This window comes from Notolabrus celidotus, chromosome 17 (genome assembly GCF_009762535.1).
Source record: "Notolabrus celidotus isolate fNotCel1 chromosome 17, fNotCel1.pri, whole genome shotgun sequence".
Lineage (NCBI taxonomy): Eukaryota > Metazoa > Chordata > Actinopteri > Labriformes > Labridae > Notolabrus > Notolabrus celidotus.
The window spans coordinates 21,500,335-21,521,638 of NC_048288.1; the positions used below are offsets into that span (position 1 = coordinate 21,500,335).

The 21,304-nt window shown below is 40.2% G+C and overlaps 2 protein-coding genes across 2 annotated transcripts in view; both read right to left on the bottom strand.

Annotated features, from left to right (window-relative positions):
• The window catches only part of esyt2b (extended synaptotagmin-like protein 2b), a 56,630-nt gene that overhangs the window by 25,767 nt on the left and 9,559 nt on the right, over window positions 1-21,304 (bottom strand). The window contains 3 exon segments of the mRNA XM_034706212.1: window positions 6,015-6,070; window positions 9,912-10,001; window positions 19,302-19,374. Coding sequence (XP_034562103.1) covers window positions 6,015-6,070; window positions 9,912-10,001; window positions 19,302-19,374 — 219 coding nt within the window.
• rpl17 (ribosomal protein L17) lies at window positions 1,209-1,819 on the bottom strand. Its single transcript, XM_034706213.1, has one exon. The coding sequence runs from the start codon at window positions 1,788-1,790 to the stop codon at window positions 1,236-1,238; it is 555 nt and encodes a 184-aa protein (XP_034562104.1). The 5' UTR covers window positions 1,791-1,819; the 3' UTR covers window positions 1,209-1,235.

Sequence of the window (21,304 nt, forward strand, 5' to 3'; positions counted from 1 at the left end):
GTAAAAGGAGTCCTGCTGCATCAGCGCATATTGCTGCATTTCTGTTGTTCCCCTGGCGTAAACACTGGAGAACCCCCACCAGCCTCTTGTGTGTGTATATGTGTGTATGTGTGTATGTACAGTGACAACGGATTTGACTGTTTGTAGAGTCTTTTTATTGCAACTGTGCCGCAGATATACACACAGCACACTGATACTTAATCATATTCAGCCTGTGTGGTATGGAGCTGCCTGTTTTTCTTGCTTGTGAGCCTCAGCAAGACAAGCATTTATCATCTTTTTGACAGCCGTGCCAGCAGCATGACTCCGAGGACGGTTATGAAGGGCTGTCAGTCAACTACTTAAGTCTAAACTGAAAATTTAACCACTGGTGGACGAAATGACAGTCGTATCCTGGTCTGCACATTCTACTTAAAATATCTTCCCCTCCACGGCTTTGGCAGACAACTTTCTTGAGATGTGCATGGTTCCCAGAGGGCGAACTCTTGTGAATTTGTCTTTTTCTCTAGCTCCACCATGACATCATTTTTCGTGCAATGACTCTGGCGATCCTTCGTTTTTCAAGGTCTCATGTATTGTTATTTTTCTTGGGTGTTGCATTTATAACTTGAACTATCATGTTTACAAGAATGGGACAGGAATAAGGGATGAAAGTTATGATTTTCACAACTTTTGGGGACAAATTAAGGGTGTTAGTACTGAGTTAAATGTTGATATCCTTGCTAGTTGGCATGACAATTAGTAGTCAGTTAAACAGATTATTAGAATTTTTACTGTAGGTCCATAATGCCGGTCACATGTTGTGTCTAAGCTGTAGAGCAGCCATCCACCATTAACTGAGGTTGCAGTTCTGGTCATTAGCTACTGCCATAATGCTATAATGCTTTACTACCCAAATGTAAACAAGCAAAGATGACAGAAGGCATCATGTAGTGCAATGCAGTATGGAAGTATTTTGATGAAGAAAATAAGATAAAGTTTGTATGTCTACAAGTCAATCCTGGGCAAGACACCTCCCTACCTGTCCTCTCTTCTTCACGTCACCCAAGCCTCATATCGCACTAGGTCTAGTGAATACATCAAGCTCATCATCCCCGGTACTTCTACTGTTTTCAGCCGTAATTCCTTTCGTTTTGCAGCAGCTAACGACTGGAATAACTTACAAAACACCCTCAAACTTTCAACTTTTTTTTTTTTTTTTTTTTTTGTAATACCAAGGTGTGTTTTATTCAGTTTTACTCCCGTGCCATGAGCTTCTGCTTCTTCAGCTTCTTCTGTGAAACCTTCTTCTTCTGAGCGACCTCCTCCTCAGGTTTGGGGACGATCTGCTCCTTCTCCGTCAGGATCATCTCGATGTGACACGGAGAGCTCATGTACGGGTTGATGCGTCCGTGAGCGCGGTACGTACGCCTCCTCATCTTAGGGGCCTTGTTGACCTGGATGTGCTCGATGACCAGGGAGTCCACGTCCAGACCCTTGAGCTTGGCGTTGCTCTCTGCGTTCTTGAGCATGTGCAGGAGGAACTCGGCGCTCTTCTTGGGCCAGCATCCCTGCGTCCAGCCGAACTGTTTGGCCTGGGCACACCTGCCGACTCCTCCGTTGTAGCGGCGGAACGGGACACACTGGTGCTTCACGATCACGTCCCTCAGGTACTTGTTGGCCTTACGGATGTGCATGCCTTTGATGGCCTGAGCTGTCTCACGGGTGTTCTTGAAGTGAACCCGCAGGTTGGATCCCCTCGACTTGCATGATTTAGTCGGGTTCTCCGGGTCGAGAGAGTAGCGGACCATCTTCAGAGATCTCTGAGGCCGCGGGAGGAAGAGCTCTGAGGCCGCGGGAGGAAGAGCAACTTTGACTCCACTCACAACCTTCAAGCTAAAACTTCAACAGATTTTAGTTGAATGTTGCTCCTGCTGAACACTTCGGACCGTACTTACATGCATACTTATATACACACACATACTTTTTTTACACCTCACACACGTTGCTTGTTACTTGTTCACTTTTGTTCTATTTTATGTTTATTTGTCTTTATAGACACTTATATTATAAGTGTGTATATGTGTTCCTGTTGACGCCTCTTGGTCAGGTCATGTTTGTTAATTAGAAGTGGCTCTCAAACAATTCTTACCTGGTAAAATTAAGGTCAAACAAAGAGTATGCATAAGCAGCACACAGACATGTGGACATTAATCTGCAAGGGGGACTGCAGGCTGGTGGTGCTAGCTCTGCTATTGTTAGCCACACTCTACGAACCAATGTACATGAATCGTTAGTCAGACTTTAAATTTGAGTTTAAATTTGGAAACTAGTCGCTTCAGCACATCCCTTGTAAAATGTCCTCACTGTCATTTTACCCTTTTAGATATTTTTTTGTGTCCATTACAGTGACCCTGAGCTTCAAAGAAAATGTTATATTCAGTTCATCCTTAAAGAAAGGAAAATGACGTGACAAATTTATGAAACTTCCTCCAGGCTTTCTTTAGAAATCATAATCACATATATGGGATGTATTGACAGTTGTTATAATATTACAAGAATACAATTTCAGACAAGTGTTAATATATGCTGTCCTCCCAAACATCAGTGTTGCTGCAATAGATGTTAAAAAACCCATTGTAGATTCCAGTCAATCCTGCTGCACTTCATAGCATGCGCTTATGTTATGTTGTTTAAGTTGCCATACTGTTCACCAGGGTGCAGTTTAACAGAGTCACTAGCTTAGCTTCTAGACTTGTTTTGATTCTGATTCTTAATCCACAACAGCATCACGACAGATCACAACATGCAAACAAGCGAGACATCTGTTGCATAATTGTAATGACAGGTTTAAGTGAGGCACAGTGGGCGAGCCTTCAAGCAGACAGCTGATGCTGTCTATCTGTCTGTCTGCTGCATTCAAGGAACTCTCCCACTGCAGCTACTATTTCACCATCTGGGCCTATCCTACAGTAACTGACCTCTCCAATTCTGCACGTGCCCCACCTTTCCTCCACATCTGAACACACACACACACACACACACACACACACACACACACACACACACACACACACACACACACACACACACACACACACACACACACACACACACACACACACTCCCAAACCCACATGTGTTACTGAATTGCACAAGCTAGATCAATTTCACCCCCACAGAGGACTCAGCAGAGAAGCCAAAGGAGCCAGGCCACTGCTTGTGTCAACATGTCTGCTCACATTAGCAGAAGGAGCTGTAGTCCCAGAAAATCACATGCACAATTCATGCGTGTGTCGCTTTATTTTGGGGTGTAAATAATGCATGAAGCACTCAAGACAGCAGCAAGTAATTGTGTTGGGTTGTTAGCAACTCTTAATCGACTTTCATTCACTCTCTGCTCAGCCCACACAACTGCCCAAGGGGAAAGACACTTAATATGAGCAAGACGAAACAAGTAAGAATGAGGATACAGACTTCAAACTGTGTGTTTTGCTGATCCGACCTGTTTACCCCTGATTGATCACCAAAATATCATCTTTATCTGGGTTTTAGCAGCAATACGGTAATGCAAATTTTCCAGCACAAATTTTGCTCGTGATCTCTGTGGTTTCCTCCAAAAAGACACGTTTGCTTTTAACAGCTCAGCCTTTTCAAGCCCTTAATCACAGCAATAACCCTGACACCCCAGGTATACAGCAGGCAATGAAACAGACAAAGAACAGCCTATAGCAGGAAATACTTGCAGTGCATTGGTGGAATTTATACTCTCAGGCGGCAAACAAGACAGCATCCAGAGAAAATCCACGACTAAAATCTGGTAAACGTACTACCGATGTTACAGTTTAATGTTCTTTAGACTTGGACTTCCGAAAGACACAACACTAGTAAAAATCAAACAATACTGATACCTGTTTTGATACTAAACCAACAAGAAATAAACTGTAATAAATGTAACATCATTGGACAGATATTGTTCCAATGCTCCTCCACTCGCTGCCGCTGCCACAAACTTGGCATTGCCGGCAGGATTCACTCTTTTGAACGTGTGTTGAAGACGTGTGTTCCTTTTGCTTCATTTTTTGTTTTCCTATCTTCTTGTGTATTGATTGTGTATGTTCTTTTTTTGTATGCAGATTGGAGAGCTCAGAGACAAAGCAGCAGTGGTTCTCAGCAGATCCCTGTGACAGTTCTGGTGAGGTTTTTACTGCAGGTTTGGCTTTTGTGGTGCCGTTGCGCCACAGTAACTACCTGTAGTATAGTGATATGCCTGTAGTCATGGATGAAGAGTCAATCATTCTGATGTGGTGTGACAACAGTCAGCAGGTTAAAACCAATCAAATTTTAGGGACCAGGGGACATTGCTCTCTCTCATCTGCTCCCTGCCTGTCTGCAACGGACATTAACATAACTTGTGTACTCTATGAATTCTAAAAGGACTTAACACAACTCAGTATTTCACAATGTGCGCCTGAGAACAGTTATTGAGATGGAGGTCCGAGCAGAGACACACACACAGTGGGAAGGCAGAATAGCAACTACAACAGCAAACAAGGAAAATCCAGCTGCTTCCTGCTGAGGTGTGGATGTGTGTTTAAAAAATCTTAACTGCATAAGAGCCGTGAAACAAGCAAGTTACATCTTATTTCTCTGTTTCACCCAAGTGGCAACCTCCGGTCTCAAACTATGAAGCCCATGCGGAAGCGTTATAAACTGCAATTCATTGAGAATCTGCTTGAGGCTGGCTGCAGAAACACCGGAAACCACATAGACATCAATTAAAAAAAAGACGATCTTTGCAGCATTAATAAACATGATTACAGCCAGGTACAAAAAACGGCTTGGCTCTATGTAGCTAATTTCTCTATCAGAGGCTCAAACTCCGCCCCTTTACGTCACACTATGCGTGGTTGAGTTCAGCATTTCCAATATGGCTGCTGGATTGGCTTTAAAACAGCGCTCAGGAACAGATGGGTGACGTCACAGATACTACGTCCATTATTTATACAATTTGTGGTTTCATTGCTTTGTTTTCAGTATTGGGGGTCACTCTCTTCACTTTCTATGTTATCTACCATCACTGCTTTCTTTCTCTCTCTTCCTAATGAGTGCTTTGTGTTAAAAACATGCATGCAGATCTGTTATTTTTCAGTAGTTTTGGTACTTTTTGATACTATCAAATGTAAAATTAACATATTGTGTTGTTTTGAAGCACCTGGTATTGAAAAGTATCAAGCATTGTGGTGGAAAATTACTGAGTTTCATGTTCTGTGTAAGACTAATAGGAACTGTTGCAGGTGCAGTTTTTCCAAAGGTCGCAGACAGGATGTTCAATGGAAACTAGTGCTGGAGCGGACCTCTCCAAGGCCGCAGACGGGAGGTTTCTTGTACTCCCATCCTAGCTTTCTCACATAGCTTGCTTACGTATCCTGTTATGCTCTCTCATGTGTCGTGTTTTTACTTAGCCAATGATCTCTGTTAGACTAGAGGATTTTTTACCTTTTCTGGAAGAGCTTCCTGTCATATGCCACACGTGTTTTCACTGGTTCATATACTCTGTTTTCGAACACTTTCGTGGAAGAAGCCTGACTTCGACTGAGAGAAGTTCACTCGTTGTCACTGCTTTCTCCCTCTTTGCAAAGAGTGTTGATAATAAAGACTCGACTAAAGTCAATCATTTGTTTCTCCATAAGTTCATTTCATCACGCTGACATCATTACCTGAACAAGAAATCACCGTTACAGCATTGAACATTTTCTAACACAACCTAACTTACACTCCTTCTTAGTTTAGTATGATATAAAACCAGGTCCTAAATCTAGGGGCATTCAACAGAGATTATTGAGTTCACAGTTTTGAAAGGTAAAATGTTCTTAAAACACATTGCTGCAGTTATGTGAAACTACACAAGTAATAGAAGAAACTAGGCACATAGCCAGCTCCCTGAAACTAACACTGCAAACTCCTCTTCTTCAATCCTTGACCAACAAAAACATTTCCTCATAAGAAAGAAAAGCAGGTTTGAGTTGACTTACTTGAGCCCAGGAATGTCAAGAATATTGGTGAGGCCAGTCCAGTTTATTTCCAGAAGCTAAAAGGAGGGAGAAAAAAAAAAAACATGATGAGAAAAACAACTTGAGTGACTTTGAATTGATCCAAACACCAAACTGTAATGTTCTCTGCCCCTTGTGCTACATTTAGCAGGCTTCTCATTTTCTGGCCGACAAACTCCGCTGATTAACAACGGGGACCAAATGTCCTGCACAGGGTGAAACAAATAATATTACTCCAAAGTTGTGAGGAAAAGTTGCTTTTGTTTGGTACAGTTTAAAAAAAAAAAAACTTCATGTACTAGACTTTGGTCATTTCGATTATTGTAGGAGAAAGTGTAATTTATCCTGGCCAGCAGTTATCTTGTTGCACACCAGTTTGAAAGTGGGAAATTAATTTAATTCTAAATAATCAATTCTGGAGATTTGGGCTTATTGTCAACACTTCTTAGTGCTTAAATGGAAGCTCTGAGTACAAATAGCAGCCATCTAAGTCACAAGGAGAGAGCAGAAAGCAAAGATCTCAGTACTGAAATGAAAACAAAATCACCTGCTTAATAAATAATTTATAAAACCCTGCAACCCTCTGGTGTCTCATTAGTTTTCAGTGCATAATGAGATCGGGGACATTGTTTTTTTTTTTACAGGATGAAAGAACTAGTTCTTCCAAATGGATTCTACAGTAAAACATATAACACATAAGCAACCAGTTTCCATTCACTGGTGCAGACGTCTCACTTAGACGACAGGAGACAGTGAAAAGACAGATAATCAAAGACAGAGAGTGGGATCTGAATGCATCCAGATCTCACTTCTCGCTGAGCTTTGATCTGTTTCTGCCTCCACGCTGAAGGAGCTGTTTTCTTAATGAGTCTTTCCCACCCTACTTTTCTGCTCGTACTGCTTACACTGCAGCAGATGCACCTTGCGCAGCAGGGGGGGAGAGGGGAGCACTGCAGGGCTGTGAATGATGAGTTGCGGGTGTGTGAGTGTTGTGAGGGGGGGACACACTTCTGCCTGCATATCACTTGGACTCAGGAGGGAAAAGAAAAGTGCTTTGTTGGGTTATGAGGACAGCCTATAAAAATGTGTATCTCCCAACTATAAATCACACGCTACAGGTGAGTTGTCCACAAAGGCAGGTCAGATACATATTTTATCTGTATAGTTGTGTTTTATGTTTTTGTTTGGACTTGAGTTGGACTAAAATGAACAATTTAAGAGGAAAAGTTTGACATAAAGTGAAATATAATCATTGCTTTTCTTACTTCGTGAGACGAAACAGCCTTGCTCCAGAGGAAATAAAATCCAATAAGCACCTCAGAAGCTCATTGAAGCTGGGGTTGGTAATAAGATTTAGATACACTTTTTGTTATATTGGTTAAAATGATCTTTATGTCCCGATGGCAATCAATACATAATGTGTTCTTAAAAAAAGAGCGGAAAAAAGCACCAACCAATCACAGTCATTAGGGTCCCTGCCTCTGCTTCCCCTGACTCTATTTACTGCCCCTCTCGCTCGACCTTAGTCGAAATATGCTTATTTTTTACCTTTTTAATTTTAATTGCGAATAACTTTTTAATAATTGTTGCTTTATAACCTCTTGTTTGCTTTATATATATTTGTGCACTGTCTACTTGCTACTGTGACACTTGAATTTCCCCGTTGTGGGACGAGTAAAGGACTTCCTTATCTTATCTTATCTTATCTTATCCTGATATTGTGTCACCGGTATAACTGGATAATGCTAGCATGATAGTTGTGAGTACGAACAGCAGCCATGTTTGTTTGTGTTTTTAATTTTCACTGTGATAATGTTTTGGGGATTTGTTACCACTGAGTGAGACACGAGTTGACGTAGTGCAAAACACAAACAATGTGCTGAGGACCGCTTTTGATATATGGTCGTGAATCAGCAGCGCTCCTGAATGTGAGTGGGGGCGTCGTTTTGGAGGAGCTCCGAGGGAAGGGGGGGGAGGGGTTAGACGGAGTCCTGAGGAAATGCTACATTCAAATTCATGCTAGTTTTGCGTGACTACCAACCCTAGCTTTAATTATTAGATTCTGTCTGGTTTTTTTTAGACCACCAAAAAAAATCCAAGTGTAAAATACAACGTCTGTGAGTCTTTGACAATGCAATAACAAACTGGACAGTTTCTTTAACATATTTGTTTAAAAGCTTTATGCTAGGATACGCCATCCTTCTCCTTGTTTGTGCTAAAAATGAACATACTGATGTAGAAGGGGTTTCAAACTTCTCATCGTGCTCGCCACAAGATGGGAGTTAACAAACATTGACGGCTGCATCAAGTAAATATTGGTTGTAAGGACTCTTCTTTCTTAAATCTGTAACTGTTCCTTTAAGGCATCAGTTTTGGTCTTTGTTCAGACATTTGAAAGCAGCTTGAAGATGAATTTTCTGAAGTGATTTTTTGGAGAATGTTTGCCTTTATTGATAAGACAGCTGAAGAGAGGCAGGAAATGTAGGGAGTAGAGAGTAAGGAATGCAACAAAGGCTGCAGGCCACGCTTGAGGATTAATTTAGAAACCAAATTAGATTTAGCGCCACATTCAACCTGTTTCTTAAAATATAAGAAAAGTTGATAATACAGAGAATCATACAAGAACAACAGAAGCAGGAGTATGTGCAGCACAGTGCAGTACAGTACAGTACAGTAGAGTAGATACCCTCCTCTGCTAGGCTCCAAATCTCTGCAGAGCTCTCACAGCAGAATGTGTTGCATCTTTTTATTTACACTGCACTGAGTCACATTAATGCGATCACATAGCCCCGCCGCAGCCAAGACCTCTTATGGTCTGGAAATGTTTCTTTCTCATTTGGCACCCAGGATACGGCCTTTTATGGCACGCAGAAAGAAGGACGAGCAGTTATTCGAATTCCAGCGTTGTCAATGTTGCGGTTTTGTTTGCCTACAGAAAATTGCTTTTTAAATGTATTTCCTGTCAGTGAAATGTTGCTCCTCTGGAAGCAGAGAGAAGACTGAGATGCAAAAAAAAAGTGTGTGTACATGTGGGACTGCACAAGATAGAACTGTAGGAGGCTGGAGGGGGAAGACAGTATATCTCCACCTTGAGCTGTAGCTGAGTGCTTTGCGTAGAGAAATCTGCCAAAGTAGGGCTGGCTTGATCTGCAGCTATTTAAAGCTCTGCTATAGTTCCTCTGGGTCCTCCCAGTCGGTATAAATCGGTCAAACATTTTTAAGCTGTGCAGTGGTGGCTCAGCACGCCGGTTAAATAGAGAGATTGATGGAATGTGCACTGGAAAATATGAGAGTGAGCAAACGGAAAATGCAAATTGTGTAAAGTGATAAAGAGTGTTTCATCCGAGGCAGCTTTGGCAATGTGGAAAGCTGTGCTAGAGAACTGGAAAGATTGGTGATTGAACAGGACATTAGGGTTGTAAAATAAAAAAGAAAGCATTACACTGTAGTTCAGCGCTGATTTGACTTATGAAATTAACATTTAGAGTCTAATATGCAAAGGTTATTTCTTCCTAAAGGGGAAGGAATAACAAGTTAGTGAAGCAGAACACCAAGGAGGAGCAATTTGTTTTATGTTGTGCAATATAATAAAATTTAGAGGGAATGTAGACACAGAGGATCAGGGACCGGAGAATTAAAGATATTCAGGGTATTTTGTGAGACTCCAGGCCAGGAATGAGGAACACAAAGAACACAAAGATAACAGGAAAAGCTTAAGAAGAGAATGTTTTTGTTTTTTCAATACACAATTCCCAGTTTAATAGCCTCCGTGCTAATCATTGTGCACGTACTCAGACTGTTGTGTCATTATAACTTCACCCTGTGGCTCGATCAGACAGCTGTAACTGAATTAACTGGTGTCATGTTATCAAGACTTACTGGTTTCTTGAGGAAGAACACAGACAGCGCTCCGACAAGGGGCATATCACCAAGCAACGGCTCCATCACCACCCTCAACACCCCGTGGATCTATGGAAACACAACAGGGACACAGTATTAAACACACGTACACAAAAAGGGGAGCTGAGGGAAGGCTTACACCCTGCTGACCCTTTGACATTTCTCAGCAGTGGAGCTGTTAGAAGTGTGTTACAACATTAGCTGTAACACATGACAGGTTGGAAACTTGATCACAAGCCTCAAGACTTCACACCTGCCCCGCGTCATCGCCCTACTTTCTCCACATAACATATTGTGATAATTATGAGGATTGTGATGTTGGAAGTGCTTTACATGTGTCATGTGGAGACCACACAGCTGCTCTGACCCACAGCATGGAACAAAGGATGTTTAAATTCTAGCAGCTGTATATTTGTTTCAAGCGGAAATCTTATCAGCAGAGAAACAGCAATTAGAGGAGACAATGCTATCACAGCAGCAGTGGAAATAATACTCACAACTCACCGGAAACGGATATGAAAAGTAGTCTTTGAAGTTTATTACATCGCGTTCATTTAAAAACTTTTAAAGGTTATTAAAGGAAAGAAACCGAAATTGACAATAAGCTGAGATACCAAATGGAAATTCATTAATTCAAGCACTGAACCTTGGGGGACAGAGCCCTCTGTGTAGCCGCCCCCACCTTCTGGAACTCACTCCCGTCCCATATACAAAACTGCTCTGACCCTTCAGCATTCAAATCTCTTTTAAAAACTCACCTTTTTAAGTTAGCTTTTAATTTGTGATTGTATTGCGGTTTTGTTTTGATTGATCTGTGTTCCTTATTCATTGCTTGTATAGATTTTAACAGTTGTACAGTGTCTTTGAGTTCCTGAAAAGCACTATATAAATAAAAAGTATTACTAAGTATTCTTATTATTTAGGGGTGGGCGGGAGTCTGGTAACAACGCTCTTTACTTTTTATCTCTGACATACAGTGCTGTAAAAAAAGTATTTGCCCCCATCCTGATTTATCATATTAGTGCACATTTTTCTCAATTAAAGGTGGAGTAGGACATGTTATTTTGATGCATTTTTCTCAATCACGAGCAAAAAGCGATGTATACATCGATAGGGAGTAATACACAAAGTGATCTAACACTGAGATGAGAAATCTCAGTTGTCTGTGTCAGCAGCTAGACTGCAATAAGTTCGTCCAATCATTCATTCGCCACCGAGCGCAATGATTGGCTGACCGGCCGGATGACCTGTGACCTGCCGAAAGACACACCTCCTGTTTACAGGAGTGCGCGTGACCTGACTGAGATCGTCATCAACAGACTGTTCACTAACGCAGAACATCTGATAAACATGTCAGAGAGAGTGTAACCAACGATTTAGCTCAAGTTCTGCCCTCAAGTTCTGCCGCTACACAGAGCAAGAAGAGGGAGACTGTGATGGAAAAGGAGACGACTTAAAAACACTGGATGAAGATACAAACACAAGTCAATATTCGGGCTGCATTTCTGCGACGGCTGAAGGATTTGAAGGGTCTCTAAAGCGACGCCATGGTTGCTGATTTTCTACTGGACAGGTAATCATGTCATTTCATTTGTCTTTGTGTTCATGGTTTAGTTCATCTATGAGACAGCTAGCGATAACTCCGGCTAATGCTAGCGGCCGGCTAACGGCTTGTAGCTCTGTTTATAGAGACCTGTACACAGTCTGTTAGCTTGTAGCTCTGTTTATAGAGACCTGTATACAGTCTGTTAGCTGGTCGCTCTGTTTATAGAGACCTGTACACAGTCTGTTAGCTTGTAGCTCTTTATAGAGACTTGTATACAGTCTGTTAGCTTGTAGCTCTGTTTATAGAGACCTGTACACAGTCTGTTAGCTGCTAGCTCTTTATAGAGACCTGTATACAGTCTGTTAGCTGGTAGCTCTTCGGTTGCTCTTTATCAGCATGAATGGGGTGTTGTACTAAGTCTAAATGCCGTCTTGCCTGTGTTTTTATAGCTACGTGAAGGAAACATCGACGTCCACACCGTTAAAACACGGGACGCAGAGGCCTCCACCCCATGTGTTCGGAGTCCCCCTCTGACCGGTGAGTTTCAGGCCCGATAAGAACTCCATGAACATGAACGTTGCTTTGACCACTGCTTGCGTGGAGGTATAAATACTGCTCTCTTTTTTATTGTGAGCTATTTTTGATTTACGTACGCAGAAGGTTTTTTTTTAATGCCCGCACAAAATAAAATCCAAACCATTCTCTTTCACTTCACGTGATCTGCATGCTAAATCGCAATCTGAGACCACACCATACAGACTAAAGAGATGAGAGACAAAAAGTGTGGCTGATAAAAAATCCTGTGAATGTTAGCTGCTTCTCTAAAAGCTTGGTTTGGTGAAGGAAAGCATGAATAAAAGTGTTCAACGAGGAATCAAATACACAGAATAATTGTATGAATAATCTGTGGGCACAGTCTTCCTCTCCAAAGAGGGAGAGAGCACATTTTGACATCACTTACTCTGAAAATATTAGATAATATTCAAGATATCAATAAGAAATACAGTATATGTACCATATGTGCACAATACACACTGCAGTAGGTACTAAGCACACACTAGTGATAGTGGTGTCAACTCCTTGAATGGCTAGAAGAAATAACTGTTTACATACGGGGCTGAAGGAAGGGTTATTATGATCGAAATCAAATGCACAGTGCTGTAAGATAATGAGAACCTTTGACTAAACCTCTGATTCTTTCTTCTATGTCAGGTATTGCACAATATTTAACAAGAAGTCAAAAAAGTGGAGCCTGTACACAATGAAGGTGGGTAAGGACTACAAGTACATCACAGACCTCCAGAGCACAATCCTGCACAGAAAGCTGACAGCAACTGGGGGGATGCCAAAGAAGAGAACAAGGAGGCCGGATGATCCACGCCAACATGTTTACCTTCAACAGCCATTATTTTTATTTCTGTAATAAATACATTTTCTAATAAAAGTAAATGTAAAACAACTCTTTGATATTGCAATTATTTGTTTATAATGTTGTATGTTACTTGATATGGATTTAAATTATTTTGTGATTTGAAGAGAGAAGGCCAGTGTAAATTTAAAGATTTATTTAACAAATGTATACACAGCACACTCAAGTATTTTTTTACATGAAGATAAAATATATACAAAGGAACTAAAGGGTCACCATACAAGTATTGTATGTAATCATGTCATAGTTTCATTCACTCTCCACTGAAACCTTTATACTGTCCATGTGGAAGGGTCACGGATTTTCCAGATACAGCAACAAGGTATTACTCCTCTATGACCTGCACCAAGTGCTCCATGCTGCCAGACAACAACCTGTCAGTGCAGCATGGCGGAACTTTCTGTTGCTGTCCCCAGGATCTGGAGCTCGTCCCCGGTCGTTGCTCTCCCTCTCGCTCGTATGGCTCTGCCTTGCACTCGACCCCGGTCTCGTCCTCTCCGACCTGAGGTGCTTGGCTCAGGATCGTAATCAGAAGTCATCATGAGAGCTCTAACAAGCACAAAAAACAGTCAATATGTTGTAGTTCCAACACGAAAATGAAGACTGTCAACAATGGTGAACGCTAATAAATATATAGGCACTGTAGCTGTCTAGTAACTAAACATCATGACATGCTAAATCAAAATAAACATGGCTAGCCGGAGTTATTAGCCCGGCAGCAACAACTTGCTCTAGCTGTATTTCAGATGATAAAAAACAAACACACATAAAGCTAACATGCAGGCTATGCTGTGCATTCTAACTAATTACATAATTTTTTAATGTGGTAATATAATCGGTTTACTTACATGGGAGATAGACGTGTTTTTCCTCCGATGAAAATAAAGTCAATCGCTCGCCGCTCCACAGCTAGCTATGGTGACGTCATCCTCCAGCTGGAGTCTGCCACAGCGCGTTCATGTGTTAGGAGGCGTGTCCCTCCCCTCTCCCTACAGGCTGCTCTGAATGGAGGGGGAGGGCTCTGTTCGGCTGTGTGCTTTCAAAATCAAGCTAACTGCTGCGGCTTTCTCAGGATCTCCTACTCCACCTTTAAATGTTTCAGATCATCAAACACATTTTAATATTAGACAAAGATAACCAGAGTAAACATTAAATGCTGTTTTTAAATCATGATTTTATTTATTAAGGAAAAAAAAGTTATCCAAACCCTCCTGACCCTGTGTGAAAAAGTCTTAAAACCAACACAGCACTGATAAAAAGAACATCATACCAACAGTCACACATGGTGGTGGTAGAGTGATGTTCTGGGGCTGCTTTGCATGACCTGGACTACTTGCTGTAGTTCATGGAACCATGAATTCTGCTCTGTACCCAAAAAATCCTGAAGGAGAATGTCCGGCCATCAGTTTGAGACCTCAAGCTTAAGCACACTTGGGTTATGCAGCAGGACAATGATCCAAAACACACCACCAAGTCCACCTCTGATTGGCTTAAAAAAACACAATGAGGGTTTTGGAGTGGCCTAGTTAAAGTCTGGATTTGAATCCGATTGAGATGGTGTGGTATGACCTTAAACAGGCCGTTCATGCTTGAAAACCCTCCAGTGTGGCTGAAGGAAAACCATTCTGTGAAGAAGAGTGGGCCAAAATGTATTATATCTCAAAATGCTCAAATCTAACTTTGTAATCTTATTTCAAGTACAAGATGGTCTTAAACCTAGAGCTCTGCCGCTATAATACAACTCAAATTAAGGTGAATATGTCTCAAATGAAGAAGTTGACATGAAATTCATTCTTAGTGAAAAAATACTAATTGTCAGAATTCCTGGCTTATTCTGAGACACTAAGCTTTGAAATACTGTTAAAATATTGCTTAAAATAAGTTTTCCCTGCTAATTTTAAGATCACAGTTTTCTAAATATAACATCTTATTTTAAGAAATCTTACCAAGCAAATTTTCACTTGTTCTATTGGCAGATTTTCTTTGCTTATTTCAAGGTAAAAGTACCTTAGTACCTGGATGACTTGCTGTAATTGATGGAACCATGAATTCTGCTCTGTACCCAAAAAATCCTGAAGGAGAATGTCCGGCCATCAGTTTGAGACCTCAAGCTTAATCACACTTGGGTTATGCAGCAGGACAATGATCCAAAACACACCACCAAGTCCACCTCTGATTGGCTTAAAAAAAACAAAATGAGGGTTTTGGAGTGGCCTAGTTAAAGTCCGGATTTGAACCCGATTGAGATGATGTGGTATGACCTTAAACAGGCCGTTCATGCTTGAAAACCCTCCAGTGTGGCTGAATGAAAACAATTCTGTAAAGAAGAGTTTGCCAAAATTCATCCACAGCGATTTAAAAGACTCATTGCCAGTTATCACAAACGCTTGATTACAGTTGTTGCCTCCAAGGGTGGCACAACCAGTTATTAGGTTTAGGGGGCAAATACTTTTTCACACAGGGTCAGGAGGGTTTGGATAACTTTTTTCACTTAAAAAATTAAATCATCAATTTAAAAACTGCATTTAATGTTCACTCTAGTTATCTTTGTCTAATATTATTTTTTGTTTGATGATCTGAAACATTTAAGTGTGAAAAATGTGCAAAAATATAAGAAATCAGGAAGGGGGCAAATGCTTGTTCACAGCACTGTAAGACTGCAAAGTGACACAGCAAAAAGAAAGATGATGGCGTAAACATGAGGAGCACTGCCCTATGAGAGGCAATCATACATGCTGCAATATATCTTTCTCCAAACTGTATTGCACCCCTTGGTTTTGTGATATGTTTTGTATAACTGCAAACACAGCATAATGATTTATGATCTAAAACACTAACAATGTGCTGCAGCAGGTTGATATACAGCAGCTAATGACTTGAAGGGAAACTCACAGATAAGTAAACCGTACACACAAATGTATTAATAAAAAAACCCTGATGAAAAGGAAATCAATTAGTCTACATCACTTCCTTACAGATTTGACAACTCATTACACTCAGACGAACTGGTGCGGAGTTGATCTCCATCATATTAGTGATCCCAAACAACAGGCTGATATTACATAAATAATAAAACACCAATAAGAGCCCCAGTTTAACCCCACTCCTCACAAAGCCTTCACTAATCTTACTGTTATTGTGGAGTCAAAACACACCTGCTCTGTGTAACGTACACCAGCTCGAGGAGTGATGGGGACACGTGTATTAGGTGTTGATAATGAGCTGCAGTTACACAACGGGCGCAGAAGGCAACAAATGTCTCTCAGGGACAGATCATACTGCATTTGGTCTCCAAGGAGGCACGCTGATTGCTTTTTTCTTCGTTCCACTGCGGCAGCGCACACAAGGGCCAAGGACGTACAAGGACAACACACAAGCATATGTGACACCTGATCCTTTAGGACCAAATAAAGAGGATGTTTATTATGTTTATGTCTTAAAATGGATCATTTTTGTGAAACATTAGATTATACAGTCTCTACTATTTGTTCCTTAGAATTGCTGGATCATTTCTCCTGTGGCTCAAAATAAGACTCATGTTTCTGTGAATATCTCTCAGAGAAAGAAAAAAAAAATCTTGTGAAAGAGTTGTAAGTAGTCATGGCTTTATTCTGAAAGGGTTGTAATTTCATACAATTTTGGAAATAGCACTTTAGAGCAGGTTTTCTTAAGGTTACACTGTAAACCCTCAAGTGAAATTGTCTAATTTTTAGTCAAAATGTCTTATCCCACTTGATTTAAGATAAATGTACTTAAGAAGTAATATTTGAGCAAGATATAGGGACCTGTTTTAAGACAATGCATCTTAAATATATAGTTAAGTCCAACAATCTTTAAATGACCTTGTTGTGAGTTGTAATTTAGAAGAAACAAGGTTTATTTACATTTCATACATTTTTCAAGCTGAGATCTTATTTGTAGAGGACGGATAATCCTGATTTAAGACAAACACTTTACTTGATTTAAGTTGATGAAGGAAGGAAAGAAAGAAAGAAAGAAAGAAAGAAAGAAAGAAAGAAAGAAAGAAAGAAAGAAAGAAAGAAAGAAAGAAAGAAAGAAAGAAAAGTTGTTGTTTTTAAGGCTGGGTTTCAGTTTTCAGGCACTGTTTCTTCTAAATCAGATAAAAATATACATCCTCAAACTACATGCACACAATGAAACACCTACTTTTGAGCATAGCTGGCTTATCCGAAAGAACAACATGATTGAATATTAGTATATCCAGCTCACTATGAGAAGACATTATATCTCAAAATGCTCAAATTAAACTTTGTAATCTTATTTCAAGTACAAGATAATCTTAAACCTAGGGAAGTGTCGCTATAATACAACTCAAATTAAGGCTAATATATCTTAAATTATTTTTAGTGAAAATATACAAATTGTTAGCATTCCTGACTTATTCTGAGACACTGAAATACTTCTTCAAATAAGTTTTCCCTGCTAATTTTAAGATCACAGTTATTTAAAGATTACGACTTATTTTAAGCAAATTTTCACTTGTTCTATAGGCAGATTTTTTTTGCTTATTTCCAGGCAAAAGTACCTCGAAATAAGTTTTTTTCCTTGTTTTTGGAGGGGCATTTTTTTTCCAGAGTAGATACTCTTGAGAACCAAAGGCTTATATGAGATTTTGATCGAGTGTTGAATTGAAAATTTTACCTCATTCATTGCTCAACATAAAAAATACCATTATTGAGAAGAGAGAAAATTAAAGGTGACATATCACGCTTTTTTCATCAATATATATTGGTCTAAGAGGTCCCCAAAACATGTCTTTAAAGTTTATGCTCAAAAAAACACTTTGAAATCAGATTTTGGCATGCCTGAAAAGTCCTCTTCTTCAGTCCTCCTCAGAACACTATGTTTTCTCTCTGACCACGCCCCCTCAGGAAGTGGATGTGCCTCGGCTCTCCAGCACGTTGATCTAATGTTTACATGTTGGCTGAATATACACGTCTGCTAAGAGATCGCGTTACTTCAACCCTCTGAATCTGATCCTGACGGCGAGGCGGCTGGAGGAGGACCTTTTATGAAGGATTGGTCACAGATTTAGTGTTTCTTGTTGTTTTATTTGTCAGTATGTCGACGTGTGTCTTGGTACACAGCTACGAACATGTAGCTATGTGGCTATGCTAACTAGCGCTAGCACTTATCCATGATAAATAAAAATCATCCACTAGATCTTCAAATCTGCAGACGTGGGGAGTAAAACCGACCTCTGCCAGAAAGGCAGCAGGACCTTTCTGAAGGATTGGTCACAGATTTAGTGTTTCTTGTTGTTTTATTTGTCAGTATGTCGACGTGTGTCTTGGTACACAGCTACAGCTATGAACATGTAACTATGTGGCTATGCTAATTAGCGCTAGCACTTATCCATGATAAATAAAAATCATCCACTAGATCTTCAAATCTTCAGACGTGGGGAGTAAAACCGACCTTTTGTTTATTAAGACAGCCTACAACTAGCATGCCTCCCTCCTAAGCTCCTTGTTAGCACACATTTGTGCAGGTAATGAAAAACGGGGGAGGGATTCAGTATTATTTTATACAGTCTATGGGCTGAACAAGCTCCGAGCTCTGACTCCGTGACAGACCGGATATTGTTGTTACGTAACAAAAACACGGAAGTCTGAAACGGCTCGTTTCACACACATTTACAGAAAGGTGTAGAAATCAAAACAGGGGCAGAATGGATTTTTTTTCATTCTCGGGGGGTTTGTAGACATGCCAGGGACACATATTTCAGGTAAAGAACCATTAAAAAGTCAATTTTGCATGATATGTCACCTTTAAACAAACCACTTTTTAAAGACAGTATGCATATTTTCAAATCAATCTCAACTGCCTTAAATTCACTACAGATGCAGTCCCATTCAAATGTATTTTTATTTTGATGTGTTTAATGACCGATCAATGGATCAGAATGAAGAAAGTAACTCTTCAGTTGAAGCACGTCTGTTTATGTTTGCACTTCATGATTGTTATTCTGCTGTTGTCATTGAATTCATTAGAACATGACTGAGTACAGCCTCATCAGTATGAGCGCACAGCACATCGGATTTATCTGAGCTGTCATACTGCACTTACACTGAAAGCTTTTTTATGCAGATATTTAATAGGTGCCTTTGCACCAAAATAACAATGTTCTAGCTCCTGTCTGAATACCCTAAGCAACCTGTTATTATACAGGATACAAAATTAGTCCTTCAGTTCTGACAAAGCCTCTCAAGTTCAAGTTGACAGCACAGACCTTTACCTGAAGTCTCAGTGTACCTTCGCACTAAATATTTTGTTGCTTTTGAGACAACCTTTAAAGAAGCCAAAAGAAACGCCAGAGAAAATTAACTCTGTGAGGATGTGAAACAGAAAAGACCAAGAGGAGTTTTCTTACCTGGATGCTTTTGATGCCGGCTTTGCAGTAGTAGCGTTTGATGTCAACATCAATCTCAGTGTTTCCGACGAAGCTGAGGGAATTAAAAAAAAGAAAAGTGACAGATGTAAATCCTGTACCAAAGTCCCTTTATTTCTTCATTGAGTTTAGAGGGAGAGGCTTTTTCTTGTTTATACAAATTAGGCATGACATTTGTTAAATGTAGAATCAAGAGGAACCTATATTTTATTCATATCCTCATTTTAAAACTTTTGTTTGTTGGACTTGCATCGCTGTGGCTTTCTTCCAGGTTTGACTCAATATGTCCACTCTTTTAAAGTCATATTTTTAAAGGTCAGTCAAGTCATTGAATGGCAGGATACACAGACATTGAGATTGCCACTCCAGGCTGGTGCATAGAAGAAAAAGAGCCTAAATGAAGGACCAAAAGGCCGGAACATTTTCTATTGCTGATGCAAATTAAACACTTTGAAAATCACAGCGTGGCTTTAATAGCATAGCAATCATAGTAAGTGCAATTTATTGGTCACAGAGGTCAGGGAGACAGAACAAGACATAGCAGCTCCTGTGTGGAAAACTACTTGACCTGTGTGCAGGATGTAATTAGATAACATTTGCAGATACATGATGGCCTAAGTGACTTTGTCTGGCTGCTTTATGAATAGCAGTGTTAATTTCATTTCAGAAAGTTAAGACGATAAATGTTTGTCAACGACCTTTTTTTCCATGATGGGGAATAAAATATGAGGAGCCAAATATAGATCAATGATTGCAAAAACTCTGACGCAGTATGTTTTGCTTTAGTTAACAAGATGATGACAAGTCTAACACGTCAGTGCTGGACATCAGGCATTCAAAATCAATGATATTCCCCAGTGTGAGTCTCACTAGACTTCATTTGGTCACTTACCTTCAACAAGTCTTCTATATATACATATCCACACAGCCTTTATGCATCTGTCTCATCTTAATTGGTGAGTTGTCCCTGACGCAGGCCATGACCCAGCCACAGACTAGCTAAAGTGGTGATGGTATTTTAACATTTATGTGCCCTTTTCTTGGCACGATTGCTAACTCCATGTCAAAACCTTGATTTAACCTAGTTTGGCGATATATTAGAGATCATATTTGGTTAGGTGTTCGTAGTTTTGATTAAAGCTGCTGTTGGTAGGAATGGTGTAAAAAACTGTATTTTTTTCTGCTGGGTTTGGAGAAAAGATCATAATGCCTATCGGTACTCATCTGTAAGTGAAGTAATTTGAGAGTATGGTGAAATCTCTGCGTTTTCCAATGCCTTTGTATCAAGCAATGTTATTATTCCCCTCGTTCCCGTTATCACGGACCAATCAGAGCTACTCCCCAACTCTCTGTCCTGATTGGTTGAGTGGCGGCCCCACTACGTTGCCCAGATTGGCTGGGAAGCCACTACTTCCTCATAGAACACGCACAACAATCCTTTGTGGGAGGGATTACGACAACAGAGAGGGGAGGGGTAGTGTTGACATTTGAAATCTCTCTGATATAATGTTTATATCATAACTACCAACAGCAGCTTTAACTCTTTATCATGACAGATGAAAGTGCAGTTCAGGGATGTGAACTCCTCCCGCTTGCCTGTCACTGAAGGGACATTCAGGGACCGTCGTAAAAGTGCAATACAGCCCTTTAAATGATCAAGTATTTAAGTGTTCATAGCATCTTTATTCTTAGGAAAAGTAAAAGCGTAATGACTTTACTTAAACTTAAATATTTGAGTTTCTTTGACTAAATCTAATATAGCACACAAAATTAACACAGACTATAAAGCACAGAAATGGTTCTTCTTTTCTATTAACAACAGTAGCAGCTGGTGTGCTTGCTGGTGTATGATATTTCCTTCCATTACCTAGAAACCAAAGGGTCACATATTTCCTCTAATTTCCTGTTTCTCTTGTTCTCCACTTCATTGTGTTACCCTTTGTCTGTTTTTTCTAAAGGTATGAATATCCCCGGGGCTCCTCGCT

Excerpts from the sequence above, each read along its gene's own strand:
- rpl17 (XM_034706213.1), bottom strand. The coding sequence starts at position 1,790 with ATGGTCCGCTACTCTCTCGACCCGGAGAACCCGACTAAATCATGCAAG.